This window comes from Ictidomys tridecemlineatus, chromosome 10, assembly GCF_052094955.1.
Source record: "Ictidomys tridecemlineatus isolate mIctTri1 chromosome 10, mIctTri1.hap1, whole genome shotgun sequence".
Classification (NCBI taxonomy): domain Eukaryota; kingdom Metazoa; phylum Chordata; class Mammalia; order Rodentia; family Sciuridae; genus Ictidomys; species Ictidomys tridecemlineatus.
Genome location: NC_135486.1, coordinates 121,741,117 through 121,762,854, shown reverse-complemented (window position 1 = coordinate 121,762,854; position 21,738 = coordinate 121,741,117). Strand labels below are relative to the sequence as shown.

At 47.8% G+C, this 21,738-nt stretch overlaps 1 protein-coding gene across 4 annotated transcripts in view; it reads right to left on the bottom strand.

The window, feature by feature from the left end:
- The window catches only part of Galnt17 (polypeptide N-acetylgalactosaminyltransferase 17), a 355,262-nt gene that overhangs the window by 68,188 nt on the left and 265,336 nt on the right, over positions 1–21,738 (bottom strand). For all 4 annotated transcript variants that reach the window (XM_078023947.1, XM_078023950.1, XM_078023948.1 and 1 more), the window contains exon 6: positions 12,282–12,399. In XM_078023947.1, the coding sequence (XP_077880073.1) occupies positions 12,282–12,399 (118 nt within the window). The remainder of the gene's footprint in view (positions 1–12,281; positions 12,400–21,738) is intronic.

Genomic DNA, 21,738 nt, shown 5'->3' with positions numbered 1-21,738 from the left:
ACGTTATCTGTGTTAAAACGCAGAATGCACTTGGTTGGTCAGCAGTTGGCTGCTCTCCAGGGTCCTGGTCCTCTGTGTGAAGGCTCCTGGGTTCCCAGCAGTGAGCTGAGGGACGGTGGTCTCTCTGGGCCTGTCTTACTTCCCAGCCAGAAGCACAATGCTCTGGGGTTATGGGGCAGGGGCAGCCCTGGAGAGGCCTGGGGTCCCATATACCCCAGGGACTTTCACTCTGTCACCTTCTCTGGCACCTGAGTCACACCACCGCTGGGCTCTGGGGATGTCTATTTGATTTTTAATGGTGTGTTTCAATGAGCTTAAATTGTAAATTTTGATTAAGTCCAAAATATCAATTTTCTTATCATTTTTTGGGATACAGTCCAGAAAATATTGCCTGACTCGAGATTCTCTCATGTGTTCGCCGGAGCCTTTATGGATCATAGAACTAAATGGGAAAGACAGAACCATAAAGACCCTCGAAAAACACAGAAGAAAATGAATAGACAAGCCACAGGCTGGAAAAAATACTCAAGCACACACATTTGAAAAAGGAATCATATCCAGAACATATATGGTGAACTCTACAAATCAGGATAAAATAGAGCACCACAGTGTTTCATAATGGACAAAAGACGATATTCATACGAGACACACGGAAAAGGTGCTGAGCATCATCAGCCATCAAGCAACTGCTGATCAACCACACGGAAGTAGCACTTCAAACTGCGCGTGTCTGTTAAAAATAAATCCGGACCACACCAACGATGACCAAAGACAGGGACACTGGGAATGATTACACAGCCCTGCAGCATTGGAAATGGTACGGAGACCTGGTTGACAGTTTCTTACAAAGTCAAACACACACCTTTCATATATTCCAGCTGCTCAACCCCCAGGTATTTTACCAGGAGAAATCAACACGTTCCAAAAAAGATTTGTAGTGAATGTTTGTAGCCGTCTCAGATCAGAAATGACCAGAGCATCCCTCAGCCAGAAAAAGAGTGAACTCGGTGTTGCGTGTTCACAGGGTGCGACACTTGCTTCTCAGCAATAAGAGCCAACAAACCACAGATAACCCACTACAACACGGAAAGATCTCAGAAACCTTTCTTCAGCTGAAAGCAGCTGTCTGCAATAGATTATATAAGGCATGAGTCCATTCATTGAGGTTCTGGGACAGACACAGCTATTCCAAGATGAAGAATATCAGAAAATGGTCAATTGGGGGTGGAAGGATTTGGGGAAATGGGAAGAACTGAGAGGAAATGGCAAAATGGGATTTTTCTCAGGCAACTTGTGTTCCATATCCTGTTAGTCAAGGTGATTATAGGGTGTGAACCACAGAGAAACGCCTCGGACTGAAGACTGACAATCTCCACAATTTTATTATATTAAATTATACCTTAATAAAAACACACAGAATGGGAAAAGGTGAATAATGACTATAATGGATTTAGACACATAAAAGGTATACTTTGAAATTTTTTTTTGAGTCTGTTACATTACAGAATGAGAAAAACAACATCCTCATTGGTCACCTTTGGAGGTTGCTATGGCACTAACTCATTATTCTAGAAATGTTTAAGCAAAAGGAAGGAAGGAAGCATTTATCCAACTTTCCTTATCCAAACTATTTCCTAGTATCCAAATAGTCGAAGAGGGAGAGTACTTTCTAAAGGAAGAACCCAGCCTGTAAATGCAGAAGAGATGTAGAATTGTTTCTAACTCATCATTTTGCAGGCACTAATGAAATAATGGACATGCGATGCTCATCTGTGGCTGCTACGACCACTAATCAGGTGAAGGTCAATGAGGAACTTTATAATGGATCAGTGGGGAGACGCCAGGAGTTCCTGTCAGATCTTAACGCTACTAAAGGGTGACAGCCTGACATCCAGTTATCTCCTATGTGACGTGATGGGCAGTTCACAGCCAGGGAAGGAGCCAAGGAAGGGAGGGAGCTAATCAATCTTCCTGATCTAACTACAGTTCAGGAAAACAGGGATTAGACGAAAGAGTTAAAGACCTCAAGAGAGAGAGATCAATCTGCCAAGTCCAGACTCTCTGCAAAATTTTATAGGACAAACGGCTTGATTTTTTCAATAAATCAACAGTATGAAAATATTAAAAGTGAGGGAAAATATTATAGATTAAAAGGTACTTAACAGACATATCAACCAAATGCAATGTGGTTGGACCCTGTAAGAATACATTTTTTTTTATATAGGATTGAACCCAGGGCCCTCTACCACTGAGCTACAGTCTCAGATATTTCTATTTTTTATTTTGAGACAAGATCTTCTTAAGTTGCCCAGACTGATCTTGAAACTTTGATCCTCCTGCCTCAGCCTCCAGAGTTACTTGATTTGGAGGTATACCCCACCATGCCTGGCTCCTTGTCTGAATTATTATTTTTTCTTTCTATAATGCACCTTTTTTTTAAAAATTGGTGCATGATAGTTGCATACAAGGATGGGATTTGTTGTTACATATTCCTATGTGCACACAGTGTGACAGCACAGTTTGGTCCTTCTCACTCCCTAGCACTTCCCCCTCCCTCTCCTCCTCTCACACCTTGGTCCCTCTCCTCTACTGACCACCCTTGGATTTTCATAAGATTCCCCCCCCACACCTTTCTTTTCTTTCTGTCTCTCCAGCTTCCATATATGAGAGAAAACATCTGACCCTTGATCTTCTGAGCTTGGTTTATTTTGCTTAAATGACCTCAAGTTCCATCCATTTTCCTGAAAATGACCTAATTTCATTTAGTCTTTATGACCAAATAAAATTCCATTGTGTGTCTACGCCACATTTTCTTATCCATTCACCCACTGATGGGCACCTGGGCTGGCTCCGTAGTGTGGCTGTTGTGAATTGTGCTGCTTTCTATACACACGGGGGTGTGTGTATCACTGCAGTGAGAGGACTTGCGTTCCTTAGGGTAAATATGGAGGAGCAGTGTAGCTGGGTCATATGGTGGTTCCAGGCCTAGTCTTTTGAGAGCCTCCATACTGATTTTCAAAGTGGTTGTTCTAACTTACAGGTGTTCCTTTTCTTTACACCCTCCCCAGTATGTAATCTTATTTGTATTCTTGATGATTGCCATTCTGACCCGTGTGAGATGAAATCTCAGAATAGTTTTGATTTGTGTTTCCCTAATTGCTAATGGTGTTGAACAATTTTTTTCATATATATGTTGGATATTTTTATTTCTTCTTTTGAGAAGCATCTGTCTAATTCATTTGCCAATTTATTAATGAGCTTATTTGGTCTTATGGTGTTAAGTTTTTGAGTGCCTTATATATTCAAGATATTAATCCTCTCAGAAAAGTAACCAGCAAAGATTTTTTCCCCATTCTTTAAGTTCTCTCTTTATATTCTTAATTGTTTCGTGTGTTGTGCAGAAGCTTTTTAATTCGATGCCATCACATTTATTAACCTTGGCATTATTTCCTGAGCCTAGGGGTCCCATTGAGAAAGCTGTTGCTTGTGTTATATACTGGAATGCTGATCCTCTTTTCTTCTAGGAGTTGCACCGTTTCTGGTCTAATCCCTTAGTGTTTGATCCATTTTGAGTTGATTTTTCTGTAGGTGAGAGATAAGGGTCTAGTTTCGTTCTACATAGGGATAACCAGTTTTTCCAGCACCAATTGTTAAAAAGACGCTTTTCTTCATGTGTGCCTTCAGCATCTTTGTCAAGGATCAGATGACTGCAGCTGTGTGGGTTTGTCTCTGTGGTCTCTTACTCTGTGCTGTTGGTCTGTGGGTCGACTTTTATGCCAGTACCATGCAATTTTGTTACTATAGCTCTATAGTATAATTTGAAGCCAGGTCTTGTGATACCTCCACCATTGCTTAGAATTGCTTTGGCTATTCTGGGTCTTTTATTTTTCCAAATGAACTTTAGGACTGTTTTTCTAGTTCTATGAAGAATGTTATTGGTATTTTGATGGTAATCACATTGAATCTGCATATTGCTTTTGGCAATATGGCCATTTTAATGATATTAATTATGCCTATCCATGAACATGGGAGGTCTTTCCATCTTCTGAGTTCTTCAATGTTCTGTAGTTTTCATTGTAGAGGTCTTTCATCTTCTTGATTAGATTTATTCCTAGTATTTTATTTTATTTCATTTTTTGAGGCTATTATGAATGGAATTGTTTTCTTACTTTGTTTCTCAGAAGATTCATTGTTAGTATGTAGGAAAGCTGTTGGTTTTTGTTGTAACTTGCTACTTTGATGAATTATTTATTAGTGCTAGCAGTCTTTCTTTTTTAATATTTATGTTTTAGTTATAGGTGGACACAATATCTTTATTTTACTTTATGTGGTGCTAGGCAAACATGCTAAGTGAATACAACCCCAGCCCAAGTGCTAGCAGTCTTCTGGTGGATTTTTTTTTTTTTTGAATCTTCTACATGTCAGATCATATCAGCTGTAGGCAAGTGAAAATTTGACTTTTTCCTTTCCTATTTTTGTTCCCTTTATTTCCTTCTTTTGCCAAATAGCTCTGGCTAGAATTTCAAACACCACATTAAATATGAATGGTGAGAATGGGCATCCTTGTCTTGTTCCAAATTTTAAAGGAAATGCTTTCAGTTTTTTCCCATTTACTATGAGGTTGACTTTGAGATTTTTTCATATGTAGGCTTCATGATGTTGAGGGAGGTACCTTCTATCTCTAGTCTCTTCAGTGTTTTTAACATTAAAGGGTCCTGGATTTTGTCAAAGGCTCTCTCTGCATATATTGCAATGACTAATTGATTTTTGTCCTTAATTCTATTTTTTTTAAACTGAAATTTATTTATTTATTTTTTTTTTTTTGAGAGAGAGAGAGAGAGAGAGAGAGAGAGAGAGAGAGAGAGAGGAGAGAGAGAATTTTTTAATATTTATTTTTCAGTTTTTGGCGGACACAACATCGTTGTTTGTATGTAGTGCTGAGGATCGAACCCGGGCTGCACTCATGCCAGGGGAGCATGCTACCGCTTGAGCCACATCCCCCTTAATTCTATTTGTGATAAATTATACTTATTAATTTGCATATATTAAACCATCAACAAACTTACTTATACTATGCAATCTTCTTAGTATGGCATTTAACACAATTTGCTAATATTTTATTAAGTATTTTTGCCTCTAAGTTTATCAGGGATATCATATCAGTCTGTAGATTTGTTTTTTCCCTTGATGCATCCTTACCTGGTTTTGGTACGAGTATGATATTGACTTCATACAATGAATTTAGAAGTGTTCCCTCCCTTTCTATTTCATGGAATAAATTAAGGAGCATTAACATTAGCTATTCTTTAAAGGTTTTTGAGAACTCAGTGGAGAATCCATCTAATCCTGGACTTTGCTTTGTGGGAAGGCTTTTAAATTACTGCTTCTATCTCCTTACGAGTCATTGGTCTGTTAAAGTTTTCTATGTCCTCTTGATTCAGTTTTGGCAGGTTATATATGTCCAGAAATGTATTTTTTATAGGTTTTCCAATTTATTGGAATGTTAAATTTTTAAAATAGTCCCTAATGATCCTCTGGAATTCTGTGATGTCTGTGGTGATGTTTTCCTTTTCATTACTAATTTTATTAATTTGGGTTTTCTCTCTTTTTCTCTTGGTTAGTTTCACTAAGGGTTTATCAATCTTGTTTATATTCTCAGGGAACCAACTGTGTTTCATTGATCCTATAATATCATCTATTTTTGAGAAGTTTCCATGAGCTGCTGGAAAGAAAGTAGATTTAGCTGGTGTTGGAATAAATATTCTATAGATGTCTATTAAGTCCATTTGATTTATAATATTATTCACATTCAAATAATCTTTTCTATATTTATGTCTGGATCACCTGTCCAATGGTGGGAGAGGCGCGCTGAAATCACCCAGTATTATTGTACTGGGGTCTATCTGAGGCTAATGTCTCTTTTATGTAATAAGTTGCACCCATTATGGGGCAAAAATATTCATTATTGTTTCATATTCTGTTGGATTATTTTTTTTACTGGTATGACATGACCCTTTTTGTGATTTTTGATTAATTTGGTTTGAGGTCTGCTTTGTCAGATGAAAGAAGATTCTCCTACTTGTTTTCAGGCTCATTAACTTAGTATGTCATTTTCCACCCTTTCATTTTCAGCCTGTGACTGTCTTCGCCTGTATGGTGAGTCTCTTGGAAAAATATAGAGTTGAGTCTTGTTCTTTAAATCATTTTGCCAGCCTATATCTTCTATGTCTTTTAGTTGGAGAGTTGAAACAAACTCCATTTGGTGTTATTATATAGAGATGTTTAACAATTCCTGCCATTTTGGTTTATTTATAATGTTTAACTTGGTCCTATTTCTCATGAAATTTGTTCATTTGTGAGACCTGGGGTTTGTTTTTATTTTTCCTGTGTGGAGTATTTCCATAAGTATGTTCTATAGCGCTGGCTTAGTAATCATGACTTCTTTCAGTTTATGATGATTGTGGAAGGTTTTATTTCCCTCAACTTTGAAGGATATAGTTGCTGTTTATAGCAATTGTGGTTGGCAGTTATTTTCTTTAAGGACTTAGAACACACCCTTCCAAGCCCTTCTGGTTTTTACAGTTTATTCTGAGAAATCAGAAGTGATTCTGATTGGCTTGCTTCTAAATGTGACCTGACTTTTTCACTTGAGGGTTTTAAAATTCTATCCTTTTTCTGTGTGTTAGGCATGTTAATTATAATGTGCATGAAGAGGTTCTTCTTTGATTTGTCTCTTTGGGGTTCTGAATGCTTCCTATATCTGGATGTCCACCCCATTCTCAAGAAAACAGGGAAAGAGAAACAAGAGAGCAAACAAATAAAAATAACAACAACAATAACAAAATAAACAAGATAAAAACATTAACCCTCAAAAGACAAGACAAAGAAAAATAACTACATTTTTAAAATGCTTACAATGGAAAAGAAGCAATTATGTATATGTCTATATCTCCATGAACTAATGAACAAAGCAAGAACACCAAAACAAACAAACAAACAAAAAACAAATGGAAGAAAGATTCTTAATGAAAAATAGTTAACAAGGATGGCTGGTTACTGCCTGTAACTAACTGTCCTTCTTTCTGTTTCTTCTTGGGTTATGGAGAGAGAGAGAGAGAGAGAGAGAGAGAGAGAGAGAGAGAGAGAGAGAGAACGCACATTAAGTGCACACTGGGATCTGTTAACCCCTTCCTCTTTTTGTGTTGTTCACCAAGCTCTCAGCTGGAGTGGCCTAAAACTGAAGCTGGTTCAGATAAGTCTCAGCTTTCCTTTTCCCCTGTATAAGGTATGATGGAAGAGCTGTCGGTTGGAGTTTTGTCTTCACAGACCAGATCCTTGCACTCCCGAGTTCTATGAGGGGAGTTCTGGAGGCTCAAGTCTAATCTGGTCGCAGGGGCCTTATAGGTGGTCTCTGCTCTGGAGAGATTAGATCAACACACCCCACAGCATGGCCATTGCTGATCTTTGCAGGGAGTCTGGAGCCTCCCAGGAGTTCTCCTCCAAGGGCAGGGGAGCCAATCCCTCCCCCTTCTGCTGCCCACCAACACAGCCTTCCCAGGCTGAGTCCTGAGCGTTCACACCTGCCTGTTCAGATTCCCCACTCACCTTAGCTGGTCATGAGAGCTGCCAGACTCAAAGGGAAAACCAGTTGGGATCCTCTTGGCTTTTCCAACTTGAATCTCCCTGGTATGACATTCTCTGTACATCTTTTGCTCCTATTCCTTTAGCTACACAGTAGGCACTTGCCAGGACAGTGTGACCATGTTTTCTATGACCTCCCAGCTCCACAACAGCAGCTGCAGGGTGGCCACCTCCAGATGCTCCTGCCTCAGCTCTCTGCAGCCAGTGGATAAACAGACAACATTTGCAAACACCTCTTCTCTGTGCAGCCTCTGGATCAGCTAAGTCCAGGCTGCCTTCCTGATTCCAGATGTTTCTGTCCACATCTGTCCATTGTGCTTCTGTGTTCTCCCTCCCCTCTGTGGCAAACCTGCGCTGCCACTGCAGCTGCAACCTACTCGGGTCCAAAGTACTCTTTCTTCTTTGTTCAATGAGCACAAAGTTCTGAGTCTCCAAGATGTGCTGACTGTCCAGTATAGAATTCACTGAAATCCATCTTTCGCTGAGAAGCAATACTCCCACTGCCTGAGTTCGGAGCCACTAGCAACCAGGAATGCAGCCTTCCTGTAGCCCGCCATCTTGAATCCCTCCCTGAATTCTTAATTGAATGTACCAACTGTAAAGAATATGTATTTTGAGGAAAAACAACAGAAATATTTCTGAGAGAACAGGAATTGGATATTAAATTGTGCTAACGGTAATACTATGCAAAGCCTATGTTTGAAAAAGTCTTCCTATATTTGCAATGCATTCTTAAGTATTTATAATTGGAATGACATGATGTCTGGGGATTTGCTTTGAAAGAGTCGAGAAGCAGTTACTGAAAAAACAAACAGCAGAATGTTGACATTTGTTGAACTTGAATGATGAACACACGTGGATGCACTACGCTGAATCTATTTCTGTGTATGTCTCAAGTTTTCCATAATAAAATGTTGAATTAAAGTAAGAGAAATTAGCATAAAATCTAATGACTGAATTCTTCATTTAGCAATTTGCTTTGAGGGGGAAAAAACAGTAACAGACAAAGCATCTAAATTCCCCTCATTTGCTCAGGGTAGAAATCCAACATTACAGAATTTTACCAACATTTCAGAATTCTCCTCCTAACAGGCAGGTGTTCTACCCAGAACACCATTCTGGTGTTCTACCCAGCACAGTAGGGCGACTACAGCTCATAGCAATCTCTTATGTATTTCTTTTTTCCATACGTCCATTGGTTCACTATAGTGGCACGTATGGTGGCACCTGTTACATATTTGTATGAGCACATGCTATAAGAATATCATTTGGCTGATGTCATTCCCCAGTACCTTCCCCTTCCTTCCCCTCACCCTTCTCTCATGCATTTCAGAATAATTGGAAGAGAGGTATTCAAAGGTTCTTGACACAATGAAATGATAAATGTTAATTGTCCCGACTTGATCATTACATGACGCGTACCTGTCATCAAAGTGTCACATGCCACCCATGAAATCTGTACAATTAAAATTAAGTCTCAATAAAAATTTTTTAACAATGCTGAAAAACAAGCCTTCTGCCAAAAGTCAGCTCTCAGTGGTAGGACTATGTGGCCTGTGGGACGCGAGAGGCAAAATCCCTCCTAGGTCTCTAGCCTGTGTGCTGCATGTGCTGGGCGGGCCACAAGAAGCAGGCGATGGTACTCCATGGGGGGACTGTGCCTCAGACCCTGCAGACACTCTCCTGAAGACGTGGCGGGGCACCCAGGGCGGTGACGGCCATGGAGATGTGAAGCTTGGGGCCGTGGCCTGGGCCGTTCACTGTGGTACTCCCAAGGAGTAGGATGGAGGCTGGCTGGTCCCTGGACTGGGGACAAAGCCCTCGGGTTCAGGGTTGGGCTGGAGGCAGGACTGAGGAGTCCCCGTCTCCTCTGGGGATGGGGACAGCTACCACCAAGCAGAATGGCCTCCCTTAGATCTTTAGACCTGTCCTCCAGGTCGCTGCAGGCAGGGTGAGTCATTCTTGGGGGCGTAAAGTACTGGGTGGTGGTGGCAGGTAAGAACACTGAGCTGAATACTTCTAATTTGATAACAAGATGGATCTTAAATGAAATTCCCCGGTAGTGGCAACCATGGAGGAGGTGTGGATAGGTTGATGAGGTCGGTGGGGTGATCATTTCAGAATGTACATGTGTCAGAACATCCCGCTGTGCACCTTAAAGACGTGTTATTGTTCTGTGTTGGCAGGCGCAGTAATGCTGTTAGAGATAGATCTACAGGGGGCTGGGGCTGGGGCTGTGGCAGAGTGCTTGCCTCGCACATGGGAGGCACTGGGTTCGATCCTCAGCACATAGGAAAATACACAAATAACATAAAGGCATGCTGTCCATCCACACCTACAAAAACAATCAAAAAATAAACCTACAAGTGCAGAAGAAAGAAGAGCAGATGGGTTTGTGGGTGTGGGAAATGAGCTCCTTCTCTCTGGTGAGCAGTAAGTGCTGCTGTCACAGCCTCTGTTGTCCCAGAGAAGAGCAGCTCTGGAGGGTCCTCCCTGATGCCCCGCTGCTAGCATGTCTGTGGGGCAGGGCGTCACCCCACCCCGTCCCTCCCAGGCCTGAGCTTCTGGCCCTTTCTCTCTCCCAGGGCCTGATGCCCTTATCACGGTACCCAGATCCTCAAATTTCTCAAGTCTTCAAGATAAAATGCAAAGAAACGAAAGCTCAACTGCGTCCACATGGGGTTCCCTGAGCTGCCTCCTCTCGGGCCGCGTGTCCTGCCTTCGCCTTAGCCCTTGCTGCCTTCCGAGCTGGTGGGTGCCCCGATCCCCCACTACCTGTACTCCTGCCAGGTTTCCAGGGAACTTGTTCAATCTTTAATCCACAAACACTGATCTGGCCACAGACCAGGCATGGTCCTACACACCTGGGGCGAGAAAGATCTGTGCCCCACTGATCTGAGACCTAGTGACGTGGAAGAGAGGACTAACCAATAAGCAAATCCAGGACGAGGAGCCCAAGTGCCAAGGCAGGAGATGGGCGGAGGAGGGAGAGAGGAGCGGGTGGGGTTAGGGTGAGACTGAGCGTCAGCACGCTGGACCCAGGTCCCGTCCGGCAATTGCACTCAGAAGAGATGGATAGGCAAGGGCTAGCTCTGCTCGTGGGCCTCTGAATTGCTGGGCTCTAGAAGAATCCTGCACAAAGTCCACCCAGAGAAGAACCTAGCCTGGAAATCAAAGTCCGGGAAGCAGAACCTGCCCTCTTGAAAGGGGAGCAATTTTAGGATCCAGGTCCTAAAATTGGTCCCCGCCACCCCCTTCATTTAACACAGCCCCGATGTTCTGCACATCATGAGGACACAGGGTCTTTCAATCCACAGAGAGCTGAGGGTGGATGGGGACAGTGGGATGTCCTAAAGGGGCTGGGTACCAAAGAGTAAACCAATGGAGCAGACGCTAAGAGCGGGCATTCCTGAGGAGTGGGTTCTGCCCAGGGCTTGTGCTGGGGTTGAATACAAAAGAAAATGCACCCAAGAAGTTAGAACAAATGCAGAGGAAATTAGCATTCTGACCACGCTCTGAGGTGTCCCCCATACACCTGCTCCCAGGGCCCTCCAGGCGGGGCGTGGAGGGGGCCAGCACAGACCCAAGCCTGGCTTTTCCACCAGCATCTTCCCAGCGTGGCGGTGGACACGCAGGCAGGAGAAGCGGGTCTCCTGGAAAGTGTTTACTGCATTGAAGAGAAAATCCCTCCATAACACTTGCTGAGCTCGTCAAAGCAGACTCCGTCCAGGCCCCTCACAAGAGTCAGGGACAATGGCAATGTGACTCTGTAGCGGGAGAGACTGGGCCCAGCTCCAAATACAGCAAGTGTGAATTTACAGCTGGGAGCAGGGTGGGGTCAGTGCACAGAAAACCATGAGGAAGCGAAGGGGTGGGTGGGATTCTCACTGGCGTGGTGCGGGGTGAGGAGCCTGGTTAGTTGTGCAACAGGCTTAGGCTTGGAGGGAGCGGCTCCCGTGGCCCTGACCCCTGACTGAGGAGGTTCTGGCTAAAGCCTGACTCTACAGAGTGCAGAACCCTAGGACAAGGCTCAGGAGCTGGACCAAAATATGGTCCACCAAGGACTCGTCACCAAGCACTTAAGGAGTCCCCACTTGACTCTACAACTGGAGGCTGGACGCACTGGGGGCTTCCAACTTTCCCATTTCACAGTGAAACTCTCTTTTTCAAATACAAGCTCCGACAGAGCTCAGTGAGTAAAATCCATGACTGGGGAGGATGACCGGCCAGTAACAGCTACTCGGCTCCCTCCCCGTTCTCCTTCAGACTCCCTGGGAAGTGCTTCTGAGAAACAGGAGACCCAGGATGTGGTGTTTCCCTCCTCCAGCATCCTGAGTTTACCTGGGCATGGACATCGTATTCAAGGAGATGGCTTAGTTGTAAGACGAACTTAAGGACAGAGCAGAGCTGGGCATGAGTGGGAACCCAACTCCCTGGGTGACACCCAGAGGAGGCCACCAGGCCTAAGCAAGCCGGCCACCCCCCAGAGAGGGCAAGGGGAGCCTTCCCCATTCAAGAAGGCGGAGGACCCTGCTCACACATCTGCTTGCCAAGGAGAATAACCGACAGTGCCAAGGAGACTCAGCAGCTCCGCACAGCACCACGAAGACGTCAGGAGGGAGGGACGCCACCTCACCAACCTTGATTCCCAGCTCGATGTTTTCTCCTCCGTACACATCCATTCCAGGGTCCAGAAGACCGATTTCCCCAAAGAACTTCCTGTTGACCACGAAGGAACAGCCGATCATGGCTGGCGTCCTGCAGGAGAGAGAGAAGCTAAGAGCGGCTGATGCAGGGAAGCATCCACCCAGAGGCCCCTGGAGGTGCCGGTTCCACTCCAGCCTCTCCTGGGGCCTCCACTCAGCACCCAGCCATCAGGCTACTGGTGGCTGCAGGAAAGCAAGGGGCCCTGCGGGGGCCAGGGATGGCCAGCTCCCTGGTCAACTGCTCGGGGACTGGTCTCACACACATGTGCTGTCTACACACATGGAAAGTGGCCTTCGCTGCACTCTGGGGACAGCGGAGTGACAGAATGGGGGTCCACAGTCGGTCTCAAGGGTTTTAGAGAAGCTGAGGGACAGCAGTGACTTCCACTGTCACTCATGTCCTCCTGCCCTGAGCCCTCAGAGATCAGGCCACTGGGGCCCACAGGTATCGAGAACAAATGGTGGGAAGATGATCTCAGCAAGGTTACCTACGGGGGCCTCAAATGTCTGAAAACCAAGATTGTTATTTTATTTTTTTTATATATGCATCTTCTCAATCACTTCTTCTGGAAGGAGGTAAAGTCACAGACCAATGCTATGAAAGATCATGTGTGGCGACATGGCACAGGTTCCTGTGTGCAGGAGCTGACGGACACGCTGCCCTCACATGTGTCCTGCAGTAACAGTACAGGGACCATGCACCATTCACCCACAGGCCATGCCCCACATTGCGTCTCTCCAGGATTGCAGGGTAGCATGGATCTACAATTGCCGTGTTTTCTTGCCTTGGTTTCCAGATTTATAGGCATTCTTGTGTAATAAATTTTTTTCAGCAAACAAATTCTCAGCATCTACTATGTCTAAGGTATTTTTCTGGTGCTAGAGAGAGAAGAGAAACTCCAGACATATTTCCTTAATTCAAGCCACTAAAAGTAAATATGATAACATTAGGATAAATAATATCATAATTAAGTAGCTATAATAAATGTAATAATGTTATAAGAATCAGTGTTGCAACCCTTTATTAAGCAATTACTATCTTAGCACAAGGTATAAGGCGGTGTCCGTGCACTCCCCAGGTAACCACCTCCACGACCCTGTGAAGAAGGCAGATCCATTTCCACTCAACAGCTGAGGCCCCGGAAAACCAAGTGGGCTGCTCTGAGTCACGGAGAAGAGCTCAGGGCCTGTCTAACCTCTAAGGTCTTGATTTCAGGCCTTACGCTTGACAGTACTCTCCAGGAAGCCTCACGGATGAGCTAGCAATTCCACTGCCAAAGGCCAGAAACAGCATCTCCTGCGGGAGGCTCATGGACGCTCCCCTGGGGCCAGCAGGAGGCCACTGGGCAGGACACTCTTGAACTGAAGCGTGGGCCCCAGCCTCAGGCGCTTGCCTGCTCATTCGGACGGCTACTTTGGTGTTCACCTTCATGACCACATTCCAACCCTGGAAGAGCTCTTGTTCCCAGGTGACAGGCAGGCGGGGGCTCATGGCGGAGCACAATGTTCGGAATCTAATGCCACGGAACACTGTGACGGCAGAGCCACTGCAGTGCTGGAGACCCTGGGTCACCTCCACAGAGCCAAACAAGAGAAGTCGTGCAGTGTGCCCGGGGCATACAGCAGGCGCTCTATAAATCATGTGCCTCTGTCCTCTTTTTGTGAGGGCTGTCCAGGCTTTTCCAGAAACTGCCCGCCAAGCGTGCCTTTGTACAGAGGACACTGCCCCCAGCGGGTAGAGCGTGCCACCGTCACTGCGGCAGGGATAGCAGTGCCTTCTGGGTCACTCTTCCCTCCAGCCTGGTCCCCTCAGAGAACCTGGAGAGGCGCTCCATGAGCCCACCCCTGGTCTCAGGCAACCCAATCAGAAATAAGCCCTGATCCCAAACCAGGTCAGCTGAATCCCCTTCCTCCCGGAGCCAGAACCAGGCAGACTCACGCACTGGGGGCTCCGGCTGCCGCTCTGGAGCAGCTCTGGTGGGCAGTGGGTGGCTGAGCCAAGGGCGGAGCAGGCACACAGTGGAGAAGGGAGGGTGCCAGGCCATGTGTTGAGTGGCCGCCTGGTGTCCTGGCCTCACCATCTGCTCGGCAGGCGGCTCTGCTCCTGGCCCCTGGAGCACAGGAGTCCCGAGTGACCTTGAGGTCCTTCTTCCACTTGGACAGTATTAGGTTAGTTTCTGTTCTTTGAAACCAATGGTGACAGTGACATGTGCCATCTTCTGCTACTTAGGATTCAAAGGAAAAGAGAAAGAAAGAAGAAGCTGTGTCCCAGGTTGGGGGGAACTGCAGGAAGGTCAGCCCTGGAGAGCCGGAGCCGGGTCACCGAGACTGCAGGCAGGCAGTGACACTTCTGCTGGGAGGGTGAGGGGCATCTTGGGCAGGATGGTGTCTGCAGAGCGGAGGGACAGGGAGCCCCTGTGTTAACTGGTAAGTTCTGAGGAGTTACAGCAAAATCTCCCCAACGGCCTACGCTTAGAGTTTGAAAATGCCCAAGGTCAACCAGCAGTGTCGGAGGATCCTTTTCCAAGGCTACTTCCTGACCCCAAAGGCAAGCGGGGACCTTAAAACCACAGAGAAGAGGCCGCACACTCTGGAGGGAATGGCCATGTGCACAGCCCTGAGGCCCCACAGGAATGGTTCCCAAATATCCGTCCAGTCCACCACATAAGCCCCGCCCCCCATAGCTCCTTAGAAGACATAGGTCCTGCTCCCCCTCCCGCCCGGGCTGTGGAGTGTGACTGCAGAGCTGAGGCTCAGAAGTCTGTGTTATACCAGCAGAACCATCCTGGGGGGCCCCATCTACACCTGACTGCTAGGTCCCTCCCCGGAGCAGAGAGGCTATCCCTGAAAGTTCTCATTTGCTTTCGGTAGCCACCACCTGCCACCTTGTCAGTCCCGGGCAGGCGCTGGTCGAGTACTGCTGAACAAACAGGTCTAGGGGACATGCTTGGTGGGGAAGCCTGGGGAGCCTCGGGGCCAGCTGGACAGTGGGGAAGTGGGTTTCAGTGAGGAGTGGGAGGGAAGAGGATGGAGGGCAAGGAGGAGGAAAGGAAGGAAGAAAGGGGGAGAGGGAAGGCTGGGTGTGGTGGTGCACATCTGTAACCCCAGCAACCCCGGAGGCTGAGGTAGGAGGATCAGGAGTTTAAAGGCAGCCTCAGCAATAGAAGGCTAAGCAGCTCAGTCTTAGAGACCATGTCTCTAAATAAAATACAAAATAGGGCTGGGGGTATGGCTCAGTGGTTGAGTGCCCCTGAGTTCAATCCCTAGTACCCCAAAAAGCAGGGGGCAGAGAGGGAAGAGGAGAGAGGGAAAGAGGGAAGAGGGCAGAAGGGACGGCAGAGCTGGAGGGTCAGGGCTCAGCGGCTGCAGACCCGATCTCGCTCTGAGCCTTTTGGACCCCACTCTCTGCCAGGCAGCCTGGTAATTCAGTACAGTCTGGTTTTACTTGGATTAGGTGGGTGGCAAGGAGAGGCAGTTTCCCATAGGACTTGCCTGGGCCTCCCCCCTTGGCCCTGCTCTGCTCAGTACCTGGGAGCAGGTTCTACAGGAGAAGTCTCAGGGCTGCTCACAACAGAACAATGACGTGTCCCCTCAGTGGGTCATCATGGGCACAAGGCTGGGGCAGGTCAGCTGCCCATGCTGGCCCCAGGGTCCACGGGAGGCCACAGCAGGCCAGGCCTCCATCTGACCCCAGGCTGGCAGAGCAGGAAGATAAGGGGTAGGGGCCGGTCCTAGTGCAGTGGAGATGTGGACCCAACAGGGACAGTGTCATGCAAAAGGCCCCCTAAAGGCCACCAGAAATCTGTCACAGAGTCAAGAGGAGCTGCGAGGAGGAGGGACTGCACAGAGTCCCAAATGAGCCCAGAGGCGGCCTCCCCTAGACAGAGGCAGAAAGCCAAGGCCTGCACACACTGGGCCCAGCCTTCCTCACAGTGTGGGGAGCACGTGGGGCTCCTGGCGGCTGCTCCTGACCAGCTGGCCTCGTGGATGATCAGGACACACCCTGCCCACAGGGGGCACCACTAGGCGTGAGTTCAGGGAGAGACCGCTTGGGACCTGGGACGCTGAGTGGCCGTCCTTGCCTCTGTCTGGGAGAAGCAGTTCTCCAGCAGGAGGCCACTTCCCACCCCATGCAGGGTGGCCGGTCTGCCCACCTGGTCCTCGTGATCAACAAGCCCAGAGTGAAGCTTGGCCCCCACATCCCCTCTGAAGCATCCTCGTCACCTGCCCGGCCATGCGAGCCGCAGTCAATGGCACTTGGGGACTGATGAGGTCCTAGAACCGGCACTTCCAGGCTCATTGTTCACCCTCCACTGTGGTGACCTGGTGACCTGCCATCAGCACAAACATTCCAACCCAGAACTGTTCACAGTGGTGGTTGCAGTAAGGATCTGCCAGAGCCAGGTGGCTCCTTTACAGAGGAGAACAGAATTAAAAACAAGCAAGCACTTGTATTGTTGCTGTCACACAAAATGCAGGCGACATGCACCAGAGTTCCAGCTCAGAGAGGGAGACGAGCCAGGGGGAGCCAGGAGGTCAGGCCCAGGCCTTTGCCCTGGACAGGAGGGGCTCTCCGTTCCTGCACAGCGTCCCTGAGCAGCGACAAAGGCCCATCCATCTGTGCACCCTCCGCGGCACCCCCTGGGTGAAGCGGGTGCAGGCTCAGGTCTCCCCTGGCACCCTGCCCTTCCCAGTTCATTTTCTGCCACCCCTCTTCACGGCCCAGTCACGTCGCACTTTGTGGTTCTTGGTGAGCAAAGCCCAGTGTTGGTGCACAGGACACTGTGTCCCTAGCCACCCGCACCTCTGGCCACGGTGGGAGGAACCACAGGCACTGCGAGGGTCTAGCTGCCCTCTGAACACACCACGAACTCCACACTGCCCCTCCCACTCTCCTCAAGCCCCCTTCCCTGGCCTCCTTGAGCCCCAGTCCCCTCTTCATTCCCCACTGTCAACATGACTTTGTTTTCCATCCTCCCAAGAAACCAGCACACCCCAGAGAATGTCCACACCACACAGGACCCACTTACTAGGCTCAACAGCCCCGCCTTCCTTTCACTGGGATCGTATCGTCCACCTCACTCTTGGCCAAGGCCGAGCACTGCACTAACAGAGATTTGTCCCCTCTTGCTACCCATGGGCTTCCGTCCAGTAGATGCCTACCCCCTCACAGGGCACAGATCAGCTGCCCTCTTGGGCAGGGTGTCTCCAGGACCAGGCCCCTCCTGGCTGCTCGTCCTCCCTCGTCACTCCCTCTCATAGCCAGGCTCCCTTAGGGGCCTGGCTACACCTGGTGTCTACCCCTCTCTCCAGCTCCCTCCTAGGTCTACTCCAAGTGGGACCCCATGGCTCCCCTGCACTGCCTTTGCCAAGGTCAAGAGGGCCAGTCGTCGGGATCCAACATCAGATCCCAGGGCCCGTCATGGGCACCCGCTCAGCCGAGCAACGCAGTTGACCCTCCCTTTCCCTGCAGGCACGGGCTCCATCAGGTGCTCAGAGCACCACATGTTCAGCCATCTTCCTGGTCCCTCTTCTCCACCTGGCCTACTTGTTTTCCTCCTGATACTGGATGCTGGAGGACCACAGAGCATGGCCCTGGGCCTCCTCTGATTACACTCACTCATGGGCCATCTTGTTACTCCAGGGCTCTCAACAGCATTGAGACCCCATGGCTTCCAAATCCCGCCTTTAAGGTCAGTGCCTCCGATGGCCCATTCGACGCCGCCACCTGCCCAACAGAGGCCCCTCCTCAGCTGACCTGGGACTTTCAGCCTTTCTCCATCAAACCTGCTCCCCACAGTCATCCCTGTTTTGGTGAAACCAACCCCACCTGTCCAAGTGCTGGGCAGAAACCTCTGCACTGGCCTTCGTGCCAATTGGCTGGAGACCCTGAAGGCTCCACCACAATCACCGGGATTCTGCAGCCATCTCCGCTGCCACCAGTCTCAGCACTGTGACATGGCATTGCTTGGTGGCTACCGTCCTCGCCCAGCTCTCTCCTGCCCCTCCTCCCCTCCGTGAGCTTTCATACAGCAGCCAGACAACCCACTGGCACCTGCCTCGGCCCTGGCTGTGCCTCTCTTAAGACCCCAGGAGCCCCTGTCCCCCCAGAAGGAAAGCCAGGTCTCCCTCTGTCTTCCAGGGCTCCCCTGGGTGGCTCAGACCCTGGGGTTGCTTCCTCTCCCACCAGCTGGGCAACCAAATACCCACAGACGGCTGCACAGATTAGCAAAACGTGTCCACCTTACAGATAAAGTATCCCCAGCCAGACAAAGTACGCAGCTACACATGGGTGGGCCTCAGATCCACGCCGAGTGAGGGTAGAGGCTAGATTAAAATGCCACTTGTTACCTTGTTTGATTCCCATGAAATGCCCCAGTGAACAGGTCCATAGAGATGGGGGCTGCCATGGGCTTAGTGGGGAGCAATAGGTGGGGCTTAGGGACTGGTTTCCATTAGGGGTGGTGAGAAAGTTCTGGAATCAAGGTGTTGACATTGCACAACGTTGTAAGTATACTCAGGCCACTGAATGGCCAACTTAGACATGATAGAAATAGAAATGTAAGTTCCATGTTATGTGTATCACCACTGCAAAACCATAGAGCTGGAGACAGCTGGTGCCAACTGTATTAGAAGGGAGTGCAGGGGCATAGGGGTGGGTCCGCTCCCCCTCCTGCCTCTTGCTGGTGGAGGCAGAGTCTCTAGCACTGGGGAGAGAAGTGCTAAGAGCTATAGCAGAGTAGGAATGACGCATGGCATCTTTGGTTGAAAGGTGATGCCAGCAAGCCATTGAGATGATAATGATTATGTTAAGATCTGCATTCAATTGGATATTAGACCCCTGCTGTCCGCCTTGGCCTGCTACTTTGGAGCCCTAGCGGGATTCCTGGAGAGTTCCCATTGGTTGGGGAAGTGTGGTAGGAGGAATTTCCGGAGGAGGGATTTCCTGTTGGTGTGGTGTGTCCCAGGAGAACGCCACGTGGTTCATGGGAGTCTTGGAAATAAAGTTTGTTCCTGCTTGAGTGGCTCGTGATTTTGTGCCCAGCCAGACTGTGGCATTTGGTGGCCCATGTGGGGAACGCCTGAATCTTGGGGGTAAGTGAAATTGCTCACCCCTGAGGGAGAGGAGAGAATGGGTGACCATTTCAAAAAACAATGTGTTCTTGTTTTGATTTATATTTTTTTTGTTTCAAGCTACCTATCCCTAGAACTTTCTCAGGCAAACTGGGAAAAATGGTTGGCTCAAGGTTTGAAGTTGTTTGGCCCTGAGGAAGAGAAAATTGATACAATGATTTTTTGTTCTGTTTTTGTTTCATTTTGCTTCGATTTTGTTTTGAGTTATCTGTTTGAGTTGTGTTATCCTTGTAGCAGAAATATGGGGTCAGAAATTAGCAAAAAACAAACCGAAAGAATGTTAAGTAAATTGTTAGAGGAAGGAGGCACCCCAGTAAAACCAAAAAGAGTCAGGGCATATGTTGATACAATACAAAAATGTAGCCCATGGCTTTTTAAGGAGGAGTTGTTGAATATATCACAATGAGACCATCATGGTGAAGATTTAAGGGACAGGGAAAAGAAAAACCCAGGAACTCTGCCAGTTGGCATATTGCCATTGTGGATGATGATACGATTTTGTTTGCCTAGTCTAAACCTTTCAGTTTAGGTTATGGTAGAAGACATATTAGATCAGGAAAAAGAGGAGGCCTCTCGAGAATAGTCAGAAAGGGGAAGAAAGTTTAGAGCAAAAAAAGCTATCAGGGGAAAAGTTACAACAGGAGGCTGCTACTAACACCTTTCTATCACCAGAGGGCGTAAGTGTCCAACCAACAGCACCGCCTATGGGAGCTGATAGATGGGATCCTGAGACAGGACCTCAAAGATTAGCATGCCTTGTATTTGAGGCGGCAGGAGGGCAGCGAATTCACCATGTTTTAGATTTCAAAACAGTGAAGCAGCTAAAATAGGCTGTAACAACCTATGGTCCTATGCACCCTTCACCATAAACTTGGTCGAATCCATTACCAACTTGAACATGAAGCCAGCAGATTGGACTAGTGTCTGTAAAGCTGTGCTAAATGGAGGACAATACCTGTTATGGAAGGTTGCCAATGAGGAATTTTGCATGGAGACGGCTAGGCCAAATGCAGCAGCTGGTTATCTTCAGAGAAATCTTGATATGTTGTTAGGAAAAGGACCTTATGAAGGTCAGCTGCAACAAACTGCATATGATCCGGCTATATATTCACAGATTGCTGCAGATGCAGTTAGGGCATGGAAGACTTTACAAGGATATGGAGATTTACAAGGTCAATTATCTAAGGTAATACAGAGAGCTAATGAACCTTATGCTGAATTTGTAGATAGGCTTATTCAAACAGCTGCCAGAGTTTTTGGGGATACAGAACAAGCAATGCCATTAATAAAACAACTAGCCTATGAGCAAGCAAATAGTTGCTGCAGAGAGGTCATTAGACCATGGAAACATGGAGATTTAAACACATATATTAAATTATGTAGAGACATTAATGAACAAGGGCAAGTCTTGGCAGCTGCAGTACAACAGGCTTTAGATGCCAGGCCAAAAACATGCTACAATTGTGAACATCAGGACATTTTAAAAGGAGTTGCCCCATAGGAGGAGGGTTTAACAAAGCTAGGTATCAAAGGAGTAGAATACCGGGTATTTGCCCACGATGCCATAAAGGGAGACAAATTGGGCTAATGAATGCCATTCTCAAACCATCATAGAGGGTACTCTGTTATCAAAAAACGGACAAGGACCAGGTGTTTACCCACGATATCGTGGAGAAAAGCATCAGGCTCCATTGCCAAAAAACGGACTGGAGGACCCAATGCTCTGGGGCCAACAACCACAAATATACAGGGCAATGAAGGAACCCAGCAACACCATTAGGCTAGTGCCGAGGACACATTATCCATTAAATCCTTCATCAGACAAACCAGAGGGAGCGCAGGGTTGGACATTTGCGCCTCCGCCAGAGCAGTACTAACTCCAGAGATGGGAGTTCAAATCATTCCCACAGGAGTAAAAGGACCTCTTCCCCAAGGGATAGTAGGCTTTTTATTAGAGAAGGTCCTGAGACGTTTCAGCTTCAGTCCAAACACTGGGTTTTCTTCTCCATCCTCAGCCCTGGGGTCAGCACTACAAGGTAAAGACCCCTGTTCCCAGAAGTCCTGAGCTTGGGAGAGACCATCAGGGGCATCCAGGGCTGTTCCTCCTGCAGAGGCCGGAGGCCATTCCCTTTGTTAGTCCTGCACAACAGAAAAGATCCACTAAGGAAGCTGAAGTCCAGTGGCATAGACAGAGTGTCCCTGGGCTACCTGGAGAGGCCCTGCCTCAGCACAGCCCAGAGGGGCTAAGGGCACAGTG